Source organism: Phoxinus phoxinus, assembly GCF_949152265.1.
Source record: "Phoxinus phoxinus genome assembly, chromosome: 3".
NCBI classification, from domain to species: domain Eukaryota; kingdom Metazoa; phylum Chordata; class Actinopteri; order Cypriniformes; family Leuciscidae; genus Phoxinus; species Phoxinus phoxinus.
In genome coordinates, this window is record NC_136878.1 from 28,648,460 (window position 1) to 28,670,954 (window position 22,495).

The 22,495-nt window shown below is 40.5% G+C and overlaps 1 protein-coding gene across 1 annotated transcript; it reads left to right on the plus strand.

The window, feature by feature from the left end:
• Nucleotides 1–430: 430 nt before the first annotated feature.
• Nucleotides 431–21,190, plus strand: LOC306995479 (arrestin domain-containing protein 3-like). Its single transcript, XM_079607123.1, has 7 exons — nucleotides 431–830; nucleotides 932–979; nucleotides 1,076–1,136; nucleotides 7,267–7,414; nucleotides 7,522–7,618; nucleotides 8,136–8,392; nucleotides 11,735–21,190. Exons 1-7 carry the CDS (start codon nucleotides 464–466, stop codon nucleotides 12,185–12,187), a joined length of 1,431 nt encoding a protein of 476 aa, XP_079463249.1. The 5' UTR covers nucleotides 431–463; the 3' UTR covers nucleotides 12,188–21,190.
• The last annotated feature ends 1,305 nt before the right edge of the window (nucleotides 21,191–22,495 follow it).

Here is a 22,495-nt window from a genome sequence, read left to right on the forward strand (position 1 = left end):
TCCACCCATTAGATCCACAGAGGTGGAGCTGGACTAGGTCAAGCTCCACCCATGACGTCCAGAGAGGTGGAGATCAAAGTGTCCTTGGTTTGTAACAATTTTGCATAATGCCCCCATATGGTCTTGGCTGCCTGCGAACAATGCCTAAACTAGCTACTCTCAAACACTGTATCAGACCAGTTCATTTTCTTTTAATATTTTGTTGGTGCAGGCTGTATAAATGCTTTAACACATACTTCATATCATTTCACATCAGTACTTCATACCCCATAATGACAAAGCAAAGACAATTGTGACAGAAAAAAAAAAAATCTAATTGACAAGTATTGAGACCTTTAGGCACTTTGACAAGCACTTAAAAAAAAAAAAAAAACCTTTTTACAAATTATTGAGGCCACTGTGCTCTTGCGAACCTGAACACATTTCAGCAGTTTTACTTTACAGACAGGAGGACCATAGCCATATGTATGCGGTCTATCCTATATTTCCTGCAGGAAGCGCGTGCCTGACTGCTATAAAGGGATTCTATTGGGATCAAACGTCAGAAGCGGATACTGCACCAGGAGACGCGATGTCCGTCACTGTGAAAAACATTTCTGTTATATACAGTCCTATCAATCAGAACAATACCTTCTCTAGCGGGGATTTTATATCGGGACATGTCATTTTGGATCTTGCGAAGGACACGAAAATGCAGTCGCTGAGTGTGAAAATTAAAGGGAAAGCAGAGGTTTGCTGGAGGGAGCGTCACAAAAGCACTGTTGTTTACTCGGATAAGGAAAAGTATTATTCCGTAGAGAGGTTTTTCGTTCGGGAGAACAAAACACATGGTAGGTAGGAGGAACTATACAGTTGTATTTTTTGTGTTACAATTAGGAGAAATCAGGTCGATTTAACCAGCTTTATTTTGTGCTGTAACTTGATCTTGTAGGTAATGATGACCATGAGATGATGCTGAGAGATCCATCAGGACAGCCATGTAAGTCTGGTCGCGGATTTGATGAATATTGCAAAAAGAGCTTTGATAATTAATCTGAAAACATGCTGATCTCTGCTTTGATTTTTGACTTGTTAGATTCTTCGGTTGTGGCACCAGGCCGTCATGTTTACCCATTCACCCTTCAGTTACCTCGACAGTAAGTTGGGGTTTGTTGCATTTCGCTATTATACGCCAACAACGAAAGTGTCAAGAAGTGTAAACATTCAAGTAAAAGTAAAACCTTTGCTTCTTAAATAAATGCAAATGAACACAACTAGGCCGTTGTATTATCCAGAAATGTTCTTCCTCCTGATGTTGGCTATAGGCCTACTATATGTGATCTTGGTTAACAATGCATGCAAAACGTACATTCAAAAGAGTTTGAATAAATGTATAGGCAAAACAATGTAAAAAGACAACCATCAAATTAAAATGGGATAGGCCTACATGTTTAGCATACATTTCTCAAGTGGTTATCCTGTATAGGATAGAAGGTTTATTTGTGTGTTTCAAAGGGAACGAAGTGAGAGTAAATCTCTCTCTAAAAAAACAAAAACATTTTGGGACTTAATACAGTTTTATCTTGCTGGTGTGTCTTTGCTGTTGTGTTAACCAGTGCCTTGTTCTGCACCAGGATGTTAATTGCAGTTTGGGGGTAGTATCGCTTTTTTGGGTGAGGGGTATTGTGAATTATTTATTAAGTAGCCTATAACAAATAATTGTATCTGATCTGATCTGCCTCCGGCACTACAAGTGAATTATTGTAAGGCATGGAAATAACGCTGTACCTTTGGATGTCATCACCTCTTTTTACAGTATTCTATTCCAACATATGTAAGGGGGGAAGGTCTAAGGCTACTTTTCTTAACACGTCTGACATCTTTTGTTATACAAGGTTAGAGTATCTACTACAAGAACAAAAGCACTAAACAAATCATTATCTTCTGGCACTGCCAATTTGCTAAGTCTCCCAGAAAATGCAGAAGTCTATTCTTATGGTATACAACTTGGGAATGAAAATGGGATTGCACATGAATTTATTTATTTATTTTTTAGTATAGTGAAAGGGTTTGTACATTCACATGCTTTTAACAGCTTTCATTTTTGCTTCCACCAAAACTTGGGTTTCTTGTTTTACGTTAGTACTAATTACATTGGCAACTATTACCCTTGTTTTCTTTCCAAGAAGTAAATACTTTAATTTAAAATAACTATACAACAGCTCTGTTTAATTAGTTACAATTAAAATAGTAGAAACTTTATTTGTATAATTTCTTTGTTCATCTACAAGTGTTTTTGCATGCGTGTAAAATCAAGTCAGGCCTTTTTGTTTCAGGGCACTCGAAACATCTGACCATCTGAACATCTGATTAGTTTTAAGTCCAAAAAAATGCACAATCTGCAAGGTTTCGTTTTGTACAGATGTTGGCAGTGGCGTACATTTTGTGTTTGCTGCTTCAGTATCTGCAGATTTATTTTAACATGTTTCTATGGTATACAGGAAAATATGATAATTTCCTAAGTTTGAAAGGCTTTAATTGACAATATATGCAAAAAAAATCTATATTTGCCGTGTTGACCCTTCTTCATAACCTCTGCAATTCGCTCTGGCATGCTGGATAGCAGCTTTTGGGCCAAATCCTGACTGATAGTGATCCGATCTTGCCTTATTAGTGCTTAGTTGATCACATTTTGTGGCTGTCTGCTTACTGGCTATATATCTTCTGACCTACCTTTTTTTAGGATTGACCACAGGTTCTCTATGGCAGTGGTTCCCTACCCTGCTCCTATATTACTCCCAACCCTGCACTGTTTGGATGTCTCTCTTGTCTAACACACCTATCTGAGAACTAGGCGACATCCACACAAAGCCAGAGCTTTCGCTATCCAATCTTTTTTTTCCCTCGCTCTAAAAAAAATTCCGTAAACACAGAATTGTTTCAAGAAACCTCTGCGTACACACGAAACTCCTAAAATCGACTCAAAGCGATGTTGTATACATGCCTGACCAGTATGTGGCGCTGAAATTCTGCCACAGAGATCCACTAAACACGGAGAAGAATATTGGAAGCATACGCATAAACCTTGGATGCTGTATACAACAATATTAATAGGCTCAGTAGCCTCTTCTCTTTTTCTCTTTTTTTTCACCAAGAAGTTTATTATTATATACGTCGATATACGTATTGGCTGTACACATGACAACGCAAGGGTGTCGTTTTCACTCTGGGACCCGTCTGGACGAAACGCCAATACGATACAAAATGTTTACGTATAGTGTACAGCTGAGGGGTCGTGTGGACAAGGCCTTAGTCTTTACTAATGATCTGATGAGTTGAATCAGGTGTGTTTGATTAGGGAGAGGTATAAACTGCTTTTGCAATACTGGGGTACTCCAGGACCAAGGTTGGGAACAATGCTATCTCACGACCAATTCGTATGAATTTGTACGAGTGAGAAAAAGGTGGCTAATGCGTCCGAATTTGTATGAATTCGTACAATTTGTCTAATCCCACGTGATGGGTAGGTTTAGGGCCGGGGTCAGGTGTAGGTCATTCGTACGAATTGGGCAACTCGTAAATATGTACGCTTTAGCAAAAATCTTACAAATTCGTATGAGCGAGGTCGTATGAATTCGTACGAATTATCCACCTCGTAAAATTCATACGAATTGCTGTGAGATCGGGTTGGTTGGGAACCACTGCTTTATTGTACATGTCAAAACTCTGCACCTGTTAGGCGACTGTGTTGCAGAGTTTAGTTCTAACTAGATCCAAAACACCTGCCTGAAAGTTTCTAGTTATCCTGGTGCCTTTAGTATAGCTGGTTCAGGTGTTCAAGGAGCTAAACTCTGCTGGACAGTGGACCTCCAGGGAGTGAGTTTGACACCCCTGCTCTATGGGATTAAGATCCGGGAAGTTGCCTGTCCACAAATTTTCATTTGTTTACAGTGTTCCTCAATATTTGTTTATTTAGTTACTTTATTAAAACCCATCAATTTGATCCTCGCCTCTGCCTTGTTACTCCAGCTCCCGCTCGTTACAGCTTGCATAGGTCTTTGAGTGTGTTTTTTTTTTTTTTTTTTTGTAATAAGAACTAATGGAGTGATATATCCAACAAGTGGATCATACACAGATGAGACAATTGACAGAATTCCTCTTCATGCACATGGCTGACCCTTTAAGCTTACTGCATATTTTAGTTTGTCTTACTACACACTATGCCAAGAATTCATTCTACATGAGACTGTTGGACTCGATCAAAATCCTTTATTTATTTAGCCCTGTCTGATTGGAAGATGGAAGCTGTCACCATTCTACTGTTGCTGACCCATTTGTGCAGACGAAAACCACCCATTGAGCAGGCCATTTCAAGCTCTTTATATAATTTAATCGCATCAGATTCAGTTGCCACAGATTTTACCAATTGTCTACATAAAAGTGGTTCTTGATTGTCTCAATGGTTTCAGAAGAGAAAGTTGAAAGTTGAAGTTGTCAATGACATGGAGTCAATGACAAAGCTTCAAAAATGTCATTTGTGGTTGTGTATTTTATTCACATTCATTTATAATTATTGCAAGTATTGCAGTGGCCAGGTATTTAGTATATTTAGCATCCGATTTTAATAAAAATAAAATAAAAAAAAGACCAAAAAAGTCTATTCATAAACTAGTTATCAGCCTTTTGTTCACTTTGACCTATTATTTGCTAGTTTAAATCAATAATTGACATGGTTGCACCACCTGATAAATATCAGTTGTGCCACTTGACATCATTAATAATGACAAATAATATTTTTATACAAAAAATTCAATTTCAATGACATATATATATTAAAGTAAAATGCAAGTACAAGTGTTTTAGTCAACAGTCTGTATTAAAGTAAACGTAGTAAATTGAAATAAATCACCACATTCAGAATGTAGGAACTGGAAAGGGCTAATCAATTTGTATGTGAATAACAACAAAGTCATGTTTTATATTGATTACAAAAAGAAATCAGCTTAACGGAACGTTTACACGTGGACGGCTATTTTCATAAAAGGACATTTTCCCCCCACCGTTTTCAAAAATAACATTGTGCACACCTGTCAGTTTTCAGAAAAGTGATCGAACACGAACCCGTGTATATGCCGTCAAGAGCATGCCAAACCTGTAGGTGGCAGTGTCATGAGAAGCTCAAGCCCACGTTAGCAAATCAGAATTCCGAAAATAGTCACATACTGTGACGTCGGCTGCCTAAAGCTCAGTTTTTCTCAGTTTACATGCAAACGTGCAAACGAAGTTTTCCAAAATCTCCACTCTGGCCGGAGTTATTAGAAATAATCATTTTCAGAGGCGAATTCTCCGTTTGCGTGTAAACGAAGGGCTCAAACGAAGGGAAATGTCTCTGTTTTTCAAAATAACCATGTACGTGTAAACGGGGCAGGTGTCAGCCTAAGCCAGTTGAGAATTTTAAATAAAAAAAAATATCAAAATGCATTCATCAAAATGTTAAAAATTCACATTTAATGGAACATTATAATAACTACAAATTATTAACATTTAATAACTACTATTTAATAATTTAAATTAGTAATTTGATACAATGCAGCTATTGTGTGCATGCATGTTTTTACATTGTACGTATTTAAAAAAATACCTGCATATTAATGTAAATTAATTTCAGTAAACAATTCTTGACCCCTCCCTTAACCCTTTTTTTTCGTTAGAGGCAAGCTCAAGGACATCTTGATGATACTGCTTGTATTATTTAAAAGCAGCCGGGTCCAGACTGGTCCATGGAGCAGATGAGTTAGGCTTGGTAAACTTCACATTGTGTGAAGAGGGGATCTAGCTTGTCAGCTGCACCATATGCACTGGCCGCCAAGGCCGATGTGGCTCTGCACGGCTTAGAGGGGTGGGGGGCTTTGGTCTTCCATCCGAGAGCCGTAGGAGGGCAGATGTGTGCGGCGGTAGCCTCTTCCAGTGGGGGAAGCTCAACATCTCTTTTGCAGCTGCTGAAGCGCCGTTAATCCACTGCTGAGGCTTCTTCTCATGGCAGGGGGATAAGATCTTTACGCATGAGGGATAAAATGGCATCCATCGCCGACTTGCATAGGCAGTTGACCTCGCCCGTTTTGGCGACCCAAAAAGTGCAGGTTCACAGACGTGATCCAATCAAGCTTCAGTATTCAGAGAAACGGAGTTACCAAATAGCGCCAGCTAAGAAACTGATGCAATGGGAGCGAACTGTATCAAAAGGGAACCATTGACATTAATTAACTTTGGTTCAAACCAATCATAATGATCTACTCCCTTCTTGCAATCATCTTTCATTAAACCCTTTACAGTTGCCTGTAATTCCGTAAACTCAGACAGTTTTTGAATGTTTCCAAATATTTGTAAACAGTTTCATTAATTTTGCTTGCTTCAACAAGAGCATCTATTTAATTTCAAGGGTGTCTATTACATTTTCTAGATAAATATGAGAGTTTTCTCTGAATGAGGAGATTCCATTTTTAAATTTTTCTTTCATCAGCAACATCTTGTTCCTTTTATTCCTCCATTTCGTAATCTCAACTCAATATGCCTAAATATTTAGATTTGGATGTTTAGATATTTCAATTGAGAATATTCAATAAGGATTCATGGAAAGGTACTTTCTCTCTGTAGTCATATCACTTTTTCTCCCCGTACTACGAGGCCTTTCCTCAGTCAAGTCTGTTTCATTCATCATCTTAGAAATAATCCATTCATAAATGTATCCACAGTCATAGTCCCAACTGCATGTGCTTGTAGAATCCCAAAAATGCCCCGAAACAACCAAGTCCAACAATGTCAACTAATTAATCCATACAAAGTTCCACAATGAAGAGGGTTTCAACCTTTTATAGTGATTATTACACTACTTGATACTTGAAGTGCTCCAGTGAGGTGATACAATGCTTTTTTTTATTGCACATAACATTGTTCAAGAAACATGCAAAGGGCATCAATCCAATATTTTAAACCAAAAAAATAATAAAATGGGCAACAATTTAAACTTTTTGTCTTTTACATCATCTTATAGTCGCATTGATTATAGTCCATATGCAGAGCACTGTCCAACCAGCAGATGTCATTGTTCTGACCCTTAAGTATATGGGCCTTAATTGAATGGCTCATATAGCACATATTATATAGCACATATTGAATATAAATATGACTTTTGCTAATGTTATTTTCAATTAAATTTCAACCTTTTAATGATAATTTACTTTCTGTTATACAATTACTGTGTTTACACATGCCATTATTTTCTTATAGGCACTTCCCACCAACCTTCAAAGCTTCAGTTGGAAAAATTGTCTATACTTTGGAGACCAAACTATCCCGATCAATGCGTATTTCTAGCAAAGCCAAAGCAGAGTTTCTCTATTTTCCCAGTCCTGATGTGTCCAATCCTGAACTAATGGTGAGATTATCATTTTTGAAAATCCCATGCACTGTCTTTCTAATCTATACCATACATTCCTCATTTTAAGGTTCAGTTTCCTCTTTTTCTTGTTTTGTCTTGTTTAGGCACCACAGTACAGAACCAAAGATGAACAAATTAATCTCTTCTCCTTTGGGAGTGTCTCCATGAACTTAAAGACTGAGAAAATGGCATACTACCTTGGTAAAATTGCATGATCAGCAAAATCAGCATGTTTGTCAATAAACTCAAAGTTGGATCTTGTAAACAACCATTTTAAGGGGAGTCTTATTCAAACTATTTCTGAATCTTTGTTAGAAGATGAAATGTATGTAAAACCGCAAATATCTCTGGAGTAGGTGAGGGGTGGATGGTGAGGGGTGGATTCAGCTATTGTTATAATTGACAAAAAAGTTACACATTTTAGGCATGAAACCAACCATAAGTCTCTGAACACACGCACCACTTGTAGAATTATTATGTTTGGGATTTTTTTCAATGTAGCATAGACTTATTACAGAGCTTGCACAACATGTATACATACAATCATCATGTTGTCACAACAGTTCTTTATAAATTAGTTTATTATGTATTTTTTATATCTCATTATGTAACATGATTCTGAATTAAGTTTTGTCAAAATAGACAGAATCATAGTTTCTTGTGATTATTTATCAAGCAATTTAAATTGAACTAATTGTCTTATTGTGTCTCACTACAGGAGAGGGCTTGAAAGTTTTGGCTGAAGTTCAGAACAATTCATCCCGTACAATCAAGCCAAAATACTGCCTGTATGAAAAACACAGTTTTTTCGCAAGAGGAAAGAGAAAACTTCACACACATGACCTTTTTAAAGAGGAAGGGGAACCTATTGAGCCGAACTCAAGAAAAACCGTCACCAAAGTGCTGCCCATTCCTCCCAGCCTTACCATCTCTATCCTAAACTGTAGGATACTCAAGGTTGAGTACAGACTCCGGGTGAGTTTCAGCATCTAAAGCAAAGACAAATAGTAACATTGCAATTAAGTGAACAAATACATTAGATTGGCCAGCCTAGTCTCTTTGTTAATACATGGGTATTAAAGGGGTCATATGATGGTTCTAAAAAGAAGATTATTTTGTGTATTTGGTTTAATGCAATGTGTTTACGTGGTTTTAGGTTAAAAAATGTCATTATTTTTATTTACACTTCGGCCTACCGTACATTATTGGTGCTCATCTATGCCCCGCCTTTCTAAAACGTGTCGATTTTTACAAAGCTGATCATGCTGAAAAGCAGGGGTGTGTGCTGAGGCCCGCTCTTCGGCGGAGACCGCCACATCCTCTGCGCTTCCTGTCTGGGCCGTGACCACACAGAAGCTGCACTCACTAAGGGCGGCTGCCCTGAGTGTTACTAGATGGATCTCCCCACCCTGTGAGCTCGACTTGCTGTTTTTGCCAAGGACGACCCTGTGCCCTTCCCGCTCTTCCTCCTCCTTTGCTTGAGCCACGCAAAAAGAAGCGCCGCGCACAAAGGATGCCAGAGCGGACGGACACAAGTGAGCACATGCCGATCCAGTCCTTGCGTGCCTCGCTCTCTCCTAGAGAAACCTCCTCGCCTGTCCTGTTCACACAGGTGGACCAGCGCCCCTCTCTGCAAGTGGCCGGTCTTGTCTCTTTTGGAGGATCAAACGAGGATAACAGCCTTTCCATCGCTGCTCCATTTCCGGCCCCGCACCGTCAACACAAGCCAGCACGAGCAATGTGAGAACCATCCTTGACGCAGAGCTTCTCTGTGTGTTAACCAAGGCCGTTGAAGACCTCGGGCTCAAGTGGTCTTCGCCCGAGGAGCCCACACGCCTCCACTGGCCAAGCTGCATCTGCGCTTCACACCATGGCTGTCTTCCAGGTTTTTCAGGCCAAACTTTTCCGCTCAATGGACGAGTCTGGACCTGAACCGGAAGCTTTCAGGGACCTACGCAGTGGCACAGACCTGGCCCTGCGAGCCACAAAGTCACCCGCCCATGCTATCAGAAAGAGCATGGCGAACCTGACGTTGCTTAAACAGCACCTATGGCTGAATTTAACGGACATGAAGGATGCAGATAGGGCAGCTTTCCTAGACTCCCCTATCTCCACCGCCGGTCTGTTCGGCCCAGCAGTCGCGGAATGCTACACAGAGGCCCAGAAAGCGTCACAGCCTATGCGTCACTTTCTACCGAAACGTTCCAGCTCTGCTTCGAGCCACCACAGGAAGGCACCACCTTCTCAGCAGGTAAAATCAGTGCCTCCGGTCTCCCAGTCCTGCCCAGCGGCTGAGGTCCGTCACTGCTCTCGCTCTGTTAAGCGTCAGCAATTCCCAGAGAGACGGGGACCCTGACCCAAGATCGCGTTGGACCCCGAGCCTCGTAAGCCTTCCTAGCCACAGCGAAAGGAAGAAAGAGAGAGAGTTTGAGTCCCGTCGAGGCCGGACCAATCTCCAAAAAGCACCCGGAAAGGGTGCTAAAAACAATCACTGAAGCGAGAGTGCCTTCAACTAGGTAGGCTGCACCCAGGAGCTCGCTGTCACGAAGCAGAGATTATCGTTCTGGATAGTGGATGCTATCGCGCGCGACACACGGGCTTATGAGTCTAAGGGCCTTCATTGCCCCTATTGCCCCTATTGCCCCTCATTGCCCCTCATTGCCCCTTATGCGTCAGAGCTCATTCCACCAGAGGCATGGCCTCGTCATGGGCTTGATCAAGTGGAATACCTATTGAAGATATCTGTGCGGCGGCCGGCTGGGCCTCGCCGTCCACATGTATGAGGTTTTATAACCTGGAAGTTCCTGCTTTGCAAACGAGGGTTCTTTCAATATAAAAAGTGTTAAGCACAATCCCCCAAAGCCATAGGGCCTGATACATATCTGGTTCTGGTTAAATTTGAACTACGGTTCTTATACATATACTATAAAGAACCCATTCCTTGGTTCCTTATATGGAGCCCATCACTGGACTGGCTTCTATTAGGATTCATAACTTTACTTTTCTATGGGTTTCAGGCATCTTGCCCTGGGTTATAGTATGGAGCGAAGTTTTAAGCACGCACAGTGTTTTGAAGGGGGTTTCCATAGCGTAAACTAGCCTTGCCCAATACAAGAGACCTCTCGAAAGGGAACGTCTCTGTTACTAACGTAACCTTGGTTCCCTGAGATGAGGGAACGAGTATTACGTAACCCGCCGTGCTATTGTGCTTCGATCAGGGGACCGCTTTAGTCGATTAAACCTGAATTCCTTGGCTGAATGGGTGCTTGTATAGCAATAAGCCACGCCCATTCTGGCAGGCTCTGACTGAAGTGGCCTGATTGGTTTGCGCGTCTGAGCCGCCTTGCCATAGGTTTCTGCAGTTGCCGCAGCATAGCCAATGACCGCGCTAGTGCAGCTGCACTGCGTTTTAAAAAGTTTGCTTCAATATTCTCGAGAAAAGGAGTTTTCCCCATAGCGTAAGCTAGCCTTACACAATACTCATTCCCTCATCTCAGGGAACCGAGGTTACGTTAGTAACAGAGACATTTTATATTGTGTAGGTCTCCTGCTAACTGGTAAAGTCACATTATTACTGTCTTACTGAAATACTTCTGCTGATCAGTTGTGGGCCACTATTACCTAAAACTGTGTCTATTAATGCAGATTGTCTGTTGTTCTTCTCACTACTTTGAGGAAAGCTAAGCATGGAGCAAGATTTGTCTGGCCAATCAGAGAAGAGTAGCTTGTGGAAAGGAGGGATTTAGAGAGATTGATTCATCTGACGAGTTGTTTGAGAATCATTTAAAATGTGGTGATGTGCAAATGTATTTTATGAGAAAATGAAACTTGTTGTAGGAAACTCCAAAACAGCATTAGGAAACTTATAATGGGGCACTTTAAAATCTCTAGCAGAAAGGTATTACGATTTTCCTATATGACATCTAAACAAGATGCTTAACCAACGCAGTGTGACGTCAGCTTCACATTCTATATTAATGTCTCGATTTTAATATTCATTAATAAGAATTTGTACACATTTGTATGGCTGTAAAGTTGTTAATACGTAAATTTACCTTTTAGTGCTGTCAATACATCAGTATTGTACGTTTTAGTGTGTATGAAAACATAAGTAAAATAACCAATAGGCCTACACACAATACTCCTGAGATTAAGTTGTAGCGGCATATCTGTGATGTATTTTTTATTTAAAGCTGTATCATGACAAGGGCTGTGCTGAGAGCTCATTTTGTGCAAACAAAAGTTTCTGTTAGCTACTCCTAATTGAATTATTTGTTGTTGTTGTTTTGTTTTTTTAAATGTATGTTTTGTATCTAGGTCTGCCTGGATGTGCCATTTGCATCGGAGATCAAATTCCCAGTAGTGATTCTTCCTCTTCAGTCTTTATCAGGTGTAAGTAGTGCTACAAACGGTGACTTTGGAATCTGGAATCAACCACCAGGTGGCAATGCGTACCCCAACCCACCTCCTATTCCTCCATCTGCCTCACCATTTAATATGGTTGAACTACCTGGTCATTGTGGTGCTCTGGGTTACCCTGGACCACCTCTGAGTCAATATCCTGCTCCTGGTTACCCAGGACCTCCTCTCAGTCAATTTCCTGCTCCTGGTTACCCTGGACCGCCAGGTCAATTTGCTCCCCCTAGTTACACTGGACTTCCTGGTCAATTTGATCCTTCAGTTTCAAATCAGTCTGACTCATCAGCTCCACCTCCATATCAGGAATGTCATTTGTATTCACAGTTGCCAGACCACCCTGAAACATCTTGACAAAATTATTTTAGAATCACCTTGTAGGTTTGTTTTCTGATTTATTTTTATTTTTATCTAGATTGCTAAAATGATTGATATTATTTTGTGCCTATTTTAGTTATTGATGTCGACTGTAATTAAAGGGGTCCTATTATGCCCTTGATTTTTTTCAAAAAAGCTTGATTTTTTTTTAGGGGTGTACTACAATATGTTTTCATGCTTGATTATTTAAAAAAGCCTTATTTTTATATATATTTTTTCATTATTACAGCTTCTCTCTCCCCAGTCTGGCTCGAACGCACCATTTAGTTCCTATTTCGATGAGGCCCCTCCTTCCAAAATACGTACTGTGCTGTGATTGGTTAGCTGGCCCAGTGTGTTGTGATTGGCACCACTTAGCGGAGAAGCGCATGTTTGGGAAATGTCACGCCATAACTGCAAGTTCTTCTCTAATGTAAATAATTAAGGATGGCGTCAATTTTAAACCAATTCAAGCCCGCTTCAGACCGCGAGAATGTTAACAAACAAGAGGATCCCGCAGAACGGATTTCAAGCACATATTTTACAGGACATTTTACAGGACTCAGTGCTATGTTTTTTGTAATTTTTTTTAGATTATAGATATTATGTTATCCACCATTTAATCTTATTTGTTGGATACTATGGTAATACAAACAGTAATTGATCACAAAACCATGGACATTTCCTAAGGAGCGGTGAACAGCCTTACAAAAGCAAGAGCTTACAAAAGCTACAGTAAACACTAAATCAATACTGTAATGTTAGTTTGCAGGCTAGCGGAGGCAAAACTTTGCCCTTTTTTTTACATCATAGCAACTACGTAAAACTTATACTGTTAATAGAAAACACAACTACAAATAATAAGACATACTTACTAGTTTAAACATAATTAACAGATTGTTTCGAGAAAGTGGGAATGGCTACGTCTTTCAGGAGAAGCTTTTTTGCATAGCCTGCGTTCTACTCTCTTAGATTCTGGATGCTGTTCTCTGTAAAATTGCAGCGCACAGACAAACGTTGGGGTTATAATGTTCAGAAACCGTTTTAAAAATAAATGAACTACTCTTAAGTTAATCTGCCTTAGGACAAACTTTTTCCCAATGTGGGAAAAAAACAACGACTACACTCTTCATCTTCTCTAGCGCAACTCAACCAGGCATCGCCCCCTTTTTTTGCGAATTCCGTGGGCATAGATTATTTAAATGAGTAACATTGTGACTTCACAAGAACCGGAAAAAACACGTTGTAGTCCGAACGAGCTGTTCATTGTAGTTCTTGAAAAGAGGATTCTGTTAAAATATCTCCATTTGGAGTGGACTCTGAGCTTTGTAACCTTGTAGATCTATTTTATGCTCAAACAGCAACATTACACACTAAAGTTGAAAAAGTGGAAAGGCATAATAGGACCCCTTAAAGGCACACTATGTAAGATTTTTGGATTAAAAAAACACTAGCACAATGTTATATATTTTGTTGACTTATTATCCCAAATGTTTCCAAGAATGTTTAAATCCAGAGAAATAAGCAATGCATTGCCTATCAATGACATCATACGAGCGTTACCCTTAATTTCCGGATTTATTCTGTAGAAACCATGGAAACACCAAAGACGCTTTAAAACATTGTTTTATTAGCAGGTGAGCAATTGTTTGAAACATTCATTGACAGAAAACTAATCATTCTTATATAGCTCAACACAGTTAGTCTTATTGTTTAAATCTAATTTTCTTGATTTACCGTGAGTACCATGTTTTACCATACCTAATATCGATCTAGCTTACTGCAGTGTGTAAAGGTCCTTGCAAGAGTCCGAAATTTTCGTATGCGTTTTTCCGTATTCGTGATTCGGTGGCTCTTTTGTCAAAACACTATTCAAACACCAATTCGAACTGCTTGCTATGTATGCGAAAAACGCAGAAAATCGAAACCGATCCAAAAATGTTTATGACGGACAAAAGTTTTGGAGGCAGTGTGCAAGCGTGATTGGCATTAGGCCTACGTGAGGTCGTATTTATTTTTTAACGTGCAAAAATTTCGGACGCGAATTTCAAACTCAATGTGCAAGGACCATACCAAGTGTATCATAGTAGCCGCATAGTAGCGAACGCACAGAGTAGCATTATAACATAACTTTCAACACACTTAAATGTATCTAAACTGTTACCCCACATATGACCAGAAGAAGCGGAAGAGGTCGTCTGCGGCATAATAAAAGCTCCACTTCTCTTGAGCCAAAATCACTTTCATCATCAAGCTACACGTTTGTTTTGAATAAGCGACCTCTAGCTGCGAAAAATGACAGTCTTCCTTTAAAGTTAAAAACAAATCCTATACTGTTTTTTTTTTTTGTTCTATATTCTAAACGTTTGTGTACATTCTCTTGAAAAAGATAAATCCTTCTTTATTATGAAGTATACTATTCTCCAGAAATGTTCTATGCCTTATAAATTTGAAGGAAAACGTATGTGAACCCTTGGATTTTTGATTTTCTGCATAAATTAAAAACAAAATATCGTAATCAGATTTTCAACTGTCACAACAGTGAGTCTGCTTAACACGACCATATATTTTCATGTTTTACTGAACACTGACTATAGCCTACTGCAGTTACATTTTTTAAAAGACAACTTTTACATTTAATAATTTTAGAATATCATTCTGGCACGGAAGTCGCCACTGCATATTATAGAAACAATCTTGTAAATGGATGGAAAAATAGTAGATGGGTAGTTTATTAATATAAATATTGCAGTTTGCAGTAAAATAGTTGCCTTTTTTTATAGGCTACTCTTAAAAAGTCAGCATGAAACGGAAGTAGCGATAGTCTATCATTCCTTCTGTTTGTGGCATATGAAACGGCTTCCCGAACAAGAAAAAATGTAGGACGGTACTTGATTTTATCGATTGGGAATTGATTAGATCGTTGGATCATTGTGATTGCTGTGATCTTGTGTGAGTGACAGGTTGTCCTGAGGGAAGGGAAGTTATTTTGATTAAAGATTACAAGGGCACATTAATAATAATAAAAAAAGATTTGCACAGAATATATTGAAGGGTTGGTCAAAATCCCTTGTCTCTTCAGTCAGTTATATATATATTTCATTCCATATCCTTTTGAATGCTTACATTACTTTTATAATAATAAATAATCAAGTATATGCATTATCACATAATCATTTCTATATTCTTTTGTGCTTGTGAAATTATATTTTTCTCTTGAGAGTAATGCCATTTCTCTCCCTTCCTTCCTGAGGAGCTATGTTTTGGTTAACTGATAATGCAGAGCTCAAGCACTCTTTGGCCTTGGCGATGTTATTTGGTGGTGTTCTGTGTGTGTGTGTTTGACTTTCTACGTAGGCATTTGGGACACAACGCTCATCCTTATTGGCGCTCTCCTCTAACCTGCGAGGTCAACTCTGACCTAAATCTAAGGATTGGCGACAGCTATCCTGACTAATGGCGATAGGCACCTTTTATCTGCTCACATGTGTGAAATTGTTTATGGTCTTATATTCTCTTAGCCAATCAGATGTATGATGATGCGATGCTTGCCCTTGCAAAATGGTATAATTGGTGTATTATTTTGTGTAAGGGAGAGTTGGCTTGCGACCTCCTCGTGAGACTTTGACGCTCGCTCTACCGATGAAACTGCAAACTATTCTTCAGTAAATTTTTATCTTTTTGATTGAACCTCACGACTCCTGGTCTTCTTTCATCATATCTGGTCTCGGGTCTTATAACTGTTACCCCCCTAACAGTTTGGTGGAGGATTGGCGGGAAACCATTCTGTGGTGACATCTCTGGCAAATCAGCAAACAAGGTAGAAAGAGATTTTATTAATTATTAGGGCTGTCTGATTGGAAGAGATTTTGAAGGGGAACGGGAGAGCTTCACTCCGACGAGGCGAGTGAAGATTATTTATACTACGAGAGTATAAAGGGTTGCTGTTTTGTTTAAAACAGCAAAAGTGAAACGCACTCTGTGGGGGCCCAGTGGGGCAATACGGGTGTGGTACACCACCCCAGCAGAGGGCGTCCCTGGATTAGGTCCAGTGGCACCGCAAAACCTGATCAATCTCTTCCATCTCAGATAGGGGATCCCCGAAGTTAGTGATTCAGGCAGATAGGGAACAAGATGTTAGTTAAATCAATAAAATAAAATTAAAATAGTAAAATATAGGGTTGTTTGCCAGGGATGCATCAGGAACGGTCCCAAACAAATAAATATATATATATAGTCTGACCCAAATTGGCATAGACCAGTTTTATGTGACTTGGGAAGCGAAACATAATTTGCAGTTTCATTGTGTAGAAGTCTCACTATTGTTGCTAAACGTATTTTTCCGCCAAATTTATTGTTGTGGCTGCTAAATCTTTTTCTGTGGTGGTTTTTCATCTGTGACCAATAAGAATGACTGATAAAGAAAAAAGTCCTGACCAAATGGAAGAGAGCGAACGCTGTAAACAGCTCTGCTCTGACGAGCTCAAATCAAAGAAATACGCACAGCTCATAAAGAAAATGGTCAGTCAGGGGTTTGATTCTGATTGGAAAATCACACAGCAGTTAGACTGGCTGCAAACAAAAAAAGAAGCTGATAAAGTCAAATTTTTATCCGTGTTTGCCCTATTCATGGATTTGTAAGATGGGTGGTATACCAATAACTCCTGAAAAAAAAAACAATCCCTAACATGATTAATGGGTGGTCCAGCTTGATTGCTCAACGTGATAGGATGACAAAAATTATCGGACGAGAGATAGGATCTGATCTGTGCAGTTTGAGTGAAGGTCTAAAGGCAGTGTGTGATCAGGCTGAGAGAGCTGCGAAATGTGAGACGGTCTCTCGTGCTCCCTCCGCCCCCACCATCTCTTCTCAGACTGTTCAGGCGGCAGCTTTAGCCGGTCAGACTGAGAACCAGTATGATGGACCCTATACTGAGGTGCGCGGACTGTTGAATGTGGCTGTTGTAACCAATCGATCTTGAAATCACTTCTGAAACTTTGTATATAGAAGGTCTAAATGGCAAACAGGTGTATCACAAATCTGTTTCTGTCCCTCTAACCATTTCTAACTCTGAAAATGTATATTAGACTGAATTTTGGGTAGGAGAAAACACTGTAGGGACAATTATTGGTGTTTACATTTTGAAAAACCTTGAAGCTGATGTTTTGCTTTCTAAAAATAAGCTAGTGCTTGGCTGCAATGAAACAATTCGCTTATCTCAGACTGGCCCCCACCATGAGGAGAGATGTGCAGTGGCTGATTCTGTGAGTATCGCTGAAGTTTATAATTTCTAAATTCCCAAATGTATGGGCAAAAGACAAATATGATTGTGGTCTGGCACAGATTCAGCCTCTGAGCATTCCAGGTCCCTTGCATGAAGCCAAAAGACAATACCCTTTGAGAAATGAAGCACGAGAGGGAGCTGAAACTATTCAGACTGTTTTGAAGGCCCTCCAAAACGGGGGATTCAAAGTGAACTTGAAGAAAGCAAAGCTAGCATTACCTGAAGTGACTTATCTGGGACAGATTGTGGGGGTGCGTGGCCGACGCATCCCCCCCGAACGAGTTAAAGCTATTATTGAACTTCCAAAGCCAAACACTGTCACTGGTTTAAGGCAAGTGATGGGTCTTTTGAATTACTGCCGCCAGTATGTTTCTGAATAGACTAAACTCTCTAAACCACTCACAGAGGCACTGAAAGAAGGAAGACCTGGATCGGATTTGATCGACTGGACTGAGGAGATGGAGGAGGCTTTCGTGAGTATCAAAGAAACTCTTGCTTCCTCCCCAGCATTACGACATGCCGATGCCAGCAGGCCTTTCCACCTATGAACATGGGTGGGGACCCGGTCTTACTCCGCTGCTCTGGGTCAAAAGGTTCTGGGCCGGAACTCGTATGGGATGAAGAAGGAACTGCACACAACTGTGCCCGACTGATCGAGGCGGACAGCCAAAGCCCTCTTCAATCTGAACCCCTGTCTAATGCTATCAACTTGTTCATGGACGGCTCCAGCTTTCATGAGCAGGGAACACGCTTCGGCCCCGTATGGAGGCGCAGGGGATTTCTGACTACTGCAGGACTTCCTATCTCACATCAACAGCAGGTACAAGAACTTATGAATGCCTGTGATCTTCCCGCAGAAGGAGCAGTCATCAAAGTCACCGGGCACGCTACTGATAGCTCCCCGGAAGCCAAAGGGAACCACGCTGCAGACGCTGCTGCCAGAGAGGCTGCAAAACTGACTGAATCATGTGTGAGTGTGATGACTCTTTCCCTTCAGGAGAATGAAACTTCCAGAGACATTTTTGAACTTTATGCAGAGGATGACCCTGAAGAGATAGAACAGTGGACAAAGTTAGGAGCACAGAAAAATTCTGAAGGACTTTGGAAATTTAATGGACGCTTTTGTTTGCCCTGTTTCTGCTCGAACTGAACTTATGTCCTTGTATCATGGGTTGGCGCATGCAGGGCCTGAGAAATTACATGCAATGATTTCAAAAACCTGGTGGTGGTCAAAGCTGAGGGCTTCTTGCAATGATTTCTGTAAGAGATGTTTAGTATGCCTTAAGGTTAATTCTTCCTCAAAGCTGAAAATTCCCTTAGGACATGCCCCTCGACCTCAGGGTCCGTGGACACACCTCCAAATTGATTTCATAGGTCCATTGTCCCCTAGTGGAGGGTTCACATACATTCTAATGATTGTTGATCTTTTCTCCAGATGGGTGGAGGCATTTCCACTGAGAAACTGCACCGCAGACGCAACCGCAAAAGTAATGTTGAATGAAATTTTCCCAAGATGGGGCTTACCCTTACAAATTGATTCAGATCAGGGTACACATTTCACGGGAAAGGTAATGAAAAATGTCATGAAACTGATGGGAGTGAAGCAACACTTCCACATCCCGTTTAGGCCTCAGTCTAGCGGCTCCATTGAACGTACAAACAGAACACTCAAAACGTCATTGAGAAAGAGATTGTTGGAGTGGGGGAAGGGGGGGCACGCAGATGTTCCAATGATTCTTTTAAGTATGAGAGCCAGCCCTAACAAAACTACTCAGATCAGCTCTTTTGAAATAATGACAGGTCGTTACATGCGACTGCCTTGGGATGCTCCCCTGCAACATGAGGGACCGTCCGGGCCATTGAAAGATGTTTTACAAAATTATCTGAAGGCTTTGGATAACTGTTTACGCGATACACGAGTTAGTGTCAGTGTCCGACAAGCAGAGAGAGATAATGTTGAGCGAAAAGACATGCCTGCCTTGCCTGAAATAGGTGACAATGTAATGTTGCAAAGAGAGATTGTTTCTCCTCTAGGTCCAAAATTTGATGGACCTTTCCAGGTGCTCTTGACAACTAATACATCTGTTTTACTTGACAGAGGGGTCCTAGGTACTGTCTGGAGACATTGGTCACAGGTGAAACCACTCGATAAAGGTTCCAACCAAATCACCGCATCATAATAACAAACTATCTCTAAAAGGTCTGTCATTTATATGTGTGATAGTGTAAAAATTCTGTAACAATGTTTTATCATTACAGATGGCGGAATCCGACGATATATTGAAGCTGCTAATTCTTTAGGAAGAAGTGCGAAATACCAAACGACTGAAAGTGAGGCGGGCCATCATTCGATTGGCACTCCCTCTCTCGTTTGTGGCTTTGATTATAATAGCCTTATCATTCCTGATGTATTCAGATTTCAATTTGGACCGGTAGACTCCATGCGTTCTCCACTCACTGGGATTGTGAGGAGATTTATAACCGTCCATCATGGGTTCAATACCCATGCCTAAATTCAACTGAGGGTCTAAATTTAATTCCAACCATGTATCAGTTAATGATCGCTGCTATCGCTTGGACGGAAATGAGACGGTGACCTTTTGGCTTGGTCACTCCCCAAATTATCCCTGTAATACCCTCATTATGCAAAAAGGTTGGTGGGATAGAAGTGGAGGCGTGGGTTGGCTCTTCTTTGTTTTTGTGTGTGTATGTGTGTTTGTTTCTTTTTCTCATATATTTGCAGGTCTGCTTGCAGTAAGTTGAATCCTGCCGAGGAGGAAAGCAGACTGATCAAGCTGACAAACCGCCTGAGCGATAAACTGAGAAAGAACAACATTGATGCCCTGTTGTGAGTGGAAGGTGGGAGAGCCTCGGAATGGGGACTGGAATTTTTAGTTTCCAGCATGTCCGTAAAGAGGCGAAGAGACTTTTGTGACCCGCCAGGGAAGCATTTGTCACCACTCCACCTTCCGTAGTGACCTCACTTGTTAGACCAGACGTGGCGGTATTGGGCCCCACATAGGTCTAAAACGGGGGACTGAAGGGTTGGTCAAAATCCCTTGTCTCTTCAGTCAGTTATATATATATTTCATTCCATATCCTTTTGAATGCTTACATTACTTTTATAATAATAAATAATCAAGTATATGCATTATCACATAATCATTTCTATATTCTTTTGTGCTTGTGAAATTATATTTTTCTCTTGAGAGTAATGCCATTTCTCTCCCTTCCTTCCTGAGGAGCTATGTTTTGGTTAACTGATAATGCAGAGCTCAAGCACTCTTTGGCCTTGGCGATGTTATTTGGTGGTGTTCTGTGTGTGTGTGTTTGACTTTCTACGTAGGCATTTGGGACACAACGCTCATCCTTATTGGCGCTCTCCTCTAACCTGCGAGGTCAACTCTGACCTAAATCTAAGGATTGGCGACAGCTATCCTGACTAATGGCGATAGGCACCTTTTATCTGCTCACATGTGTGAAATTGTTTATGGTCTTATATTCTCTTAGCCAATCAGATGTATGATGATGCGATGCTTGCCCTTGCAAAATGGTATAATTGGTGTATTATTTTGTGTAAGGGAGAGTTGGCTTGCGACCTCCTCGTGAGACTTTGACGCTCGCTCTACCGATGAAACTGCAAACTATTCTTCAGTAAATTTTTATCTTTTTGATTGAACCTCACGACTCCTGGTCTTCTTTCATCATATCTGGTCTCGGGTCTTATAACTGTTACCCCCCTAACAATATAATTTATAATAAATACCGGTACTGCAATATTCCATTAAAAAAAATCTATTTTGATTTATTGGTGACTTTAATGGCACACACTATAACTTTTTCTTTTTCTGAGAGACTTTTCCTCAGCTGAACAATTTAACATGTACGTCAATCCCTCACAGATCACTTTTATTCCGGTCAAAAATGAATACTCTGACTATAGGTCTTATAACAAAAAATGGATGGGGAAAATTGTTTAATTTAAAAAGGTTGAATTATGGTTAAATATGGATAAGCAGTGCTACTTTGTGTGTCTAGTTCATCTTACGTACAGTATATTCATGGAAAAGCAACAAAACTTAATTTTGAATCATGCAATATACGTCACTGATCTCTTAGGTGTGGAGAGGCGTGAGTTGCAGGGAAATGACACAACTCACATAGCTCACATGACAATGCAAACGGCACAGTACATTCAGATTGCATTAATTCTACAAAAATGGATGCTTGCTGACACTATTCATATTGATATAGATGATTCTTTATTCATGATATGGTGTTCATTTTGATCCGGAGTCGGACAATAATCCCCATAGAGCCAAATATGCTGTATAGAACAGGTATAGTTTAGTTAACGGTTATGTTATTTATCATCTACTTTTATCCACTACTAATACAAGCCTGCTGTTACTGTTAGCGGAGCCCGTCCGAATGATGGCCAAAAATATACTGATGAGTTTAATGTAGTTTATAGTACATCACACAAAACATGAAGTGTCAGTTTTACTCAAGAAAATCAGCGTAAGAGCTGAATAAACACAGTAGCCTATAAGAAGCGTGCATTAAAGTCTTATCCATAAACTCTCTCTCTCTCTCTCTCTCTCTCTCTCTCTCTCTCTCTCTCTCTCTCTCTCTCTCTCTCTCTCTCTCTCTCTCTCTCTCTCTCTTGCATTATCATCTATCGTTAATGATATTGTTACAACTAACAGTAAACAAATAGCCTACTGCAGGGGCGGAGTCAGTGGGACCAAAAAATCTACCGGGAAATTTCGTAGACCACCGGCCCTACAGGGGGAGTGGTGTAGTCTAGTTTTTTGTAGTGAGTATACTGTGAAAAAGAGAGAGGCTGCACAGTTTGACCAGCGGGCAGTGGCCGCACATCAGGCCGCCGGATGGTGTTGCTAACTTGCAATGTATAATTATTATCAGACCGGCCCTCGCGGCCTCAAAACAATACCGGCCCACCGGAAAAAGTCCCGACTCTCCCGATTGCCACTCGCCCCTGGCCTACTGTATATAC

What these genes read in the sequence shown, in the direction of transcription:
- LOC306995479 (XM_079607123.1), top strand. Translation starts at nt 464, where the DNA reads ATGTATGCGGTCTATCCTATATTTCCTGCAGGAAGCGCGTGCCTGACT. An exon ending in TCGGGAGAACAAAACACATG is followed by an intron (nt 831 to 931) that starts GTAGGTAGGAGG and finishes TTGATCTTGTAG; the next exon opens with GTAATGATGACCATGAGATG. An exon ending in ACCCTTCAGTTACCTCGACA is followed by an intron (nt 1,137 to 7,266) that starts GTAAGTTGGGGT and finishes ATTTTCTTATAG; the next exon opens with GCACTTCCCACCAACCTTCA.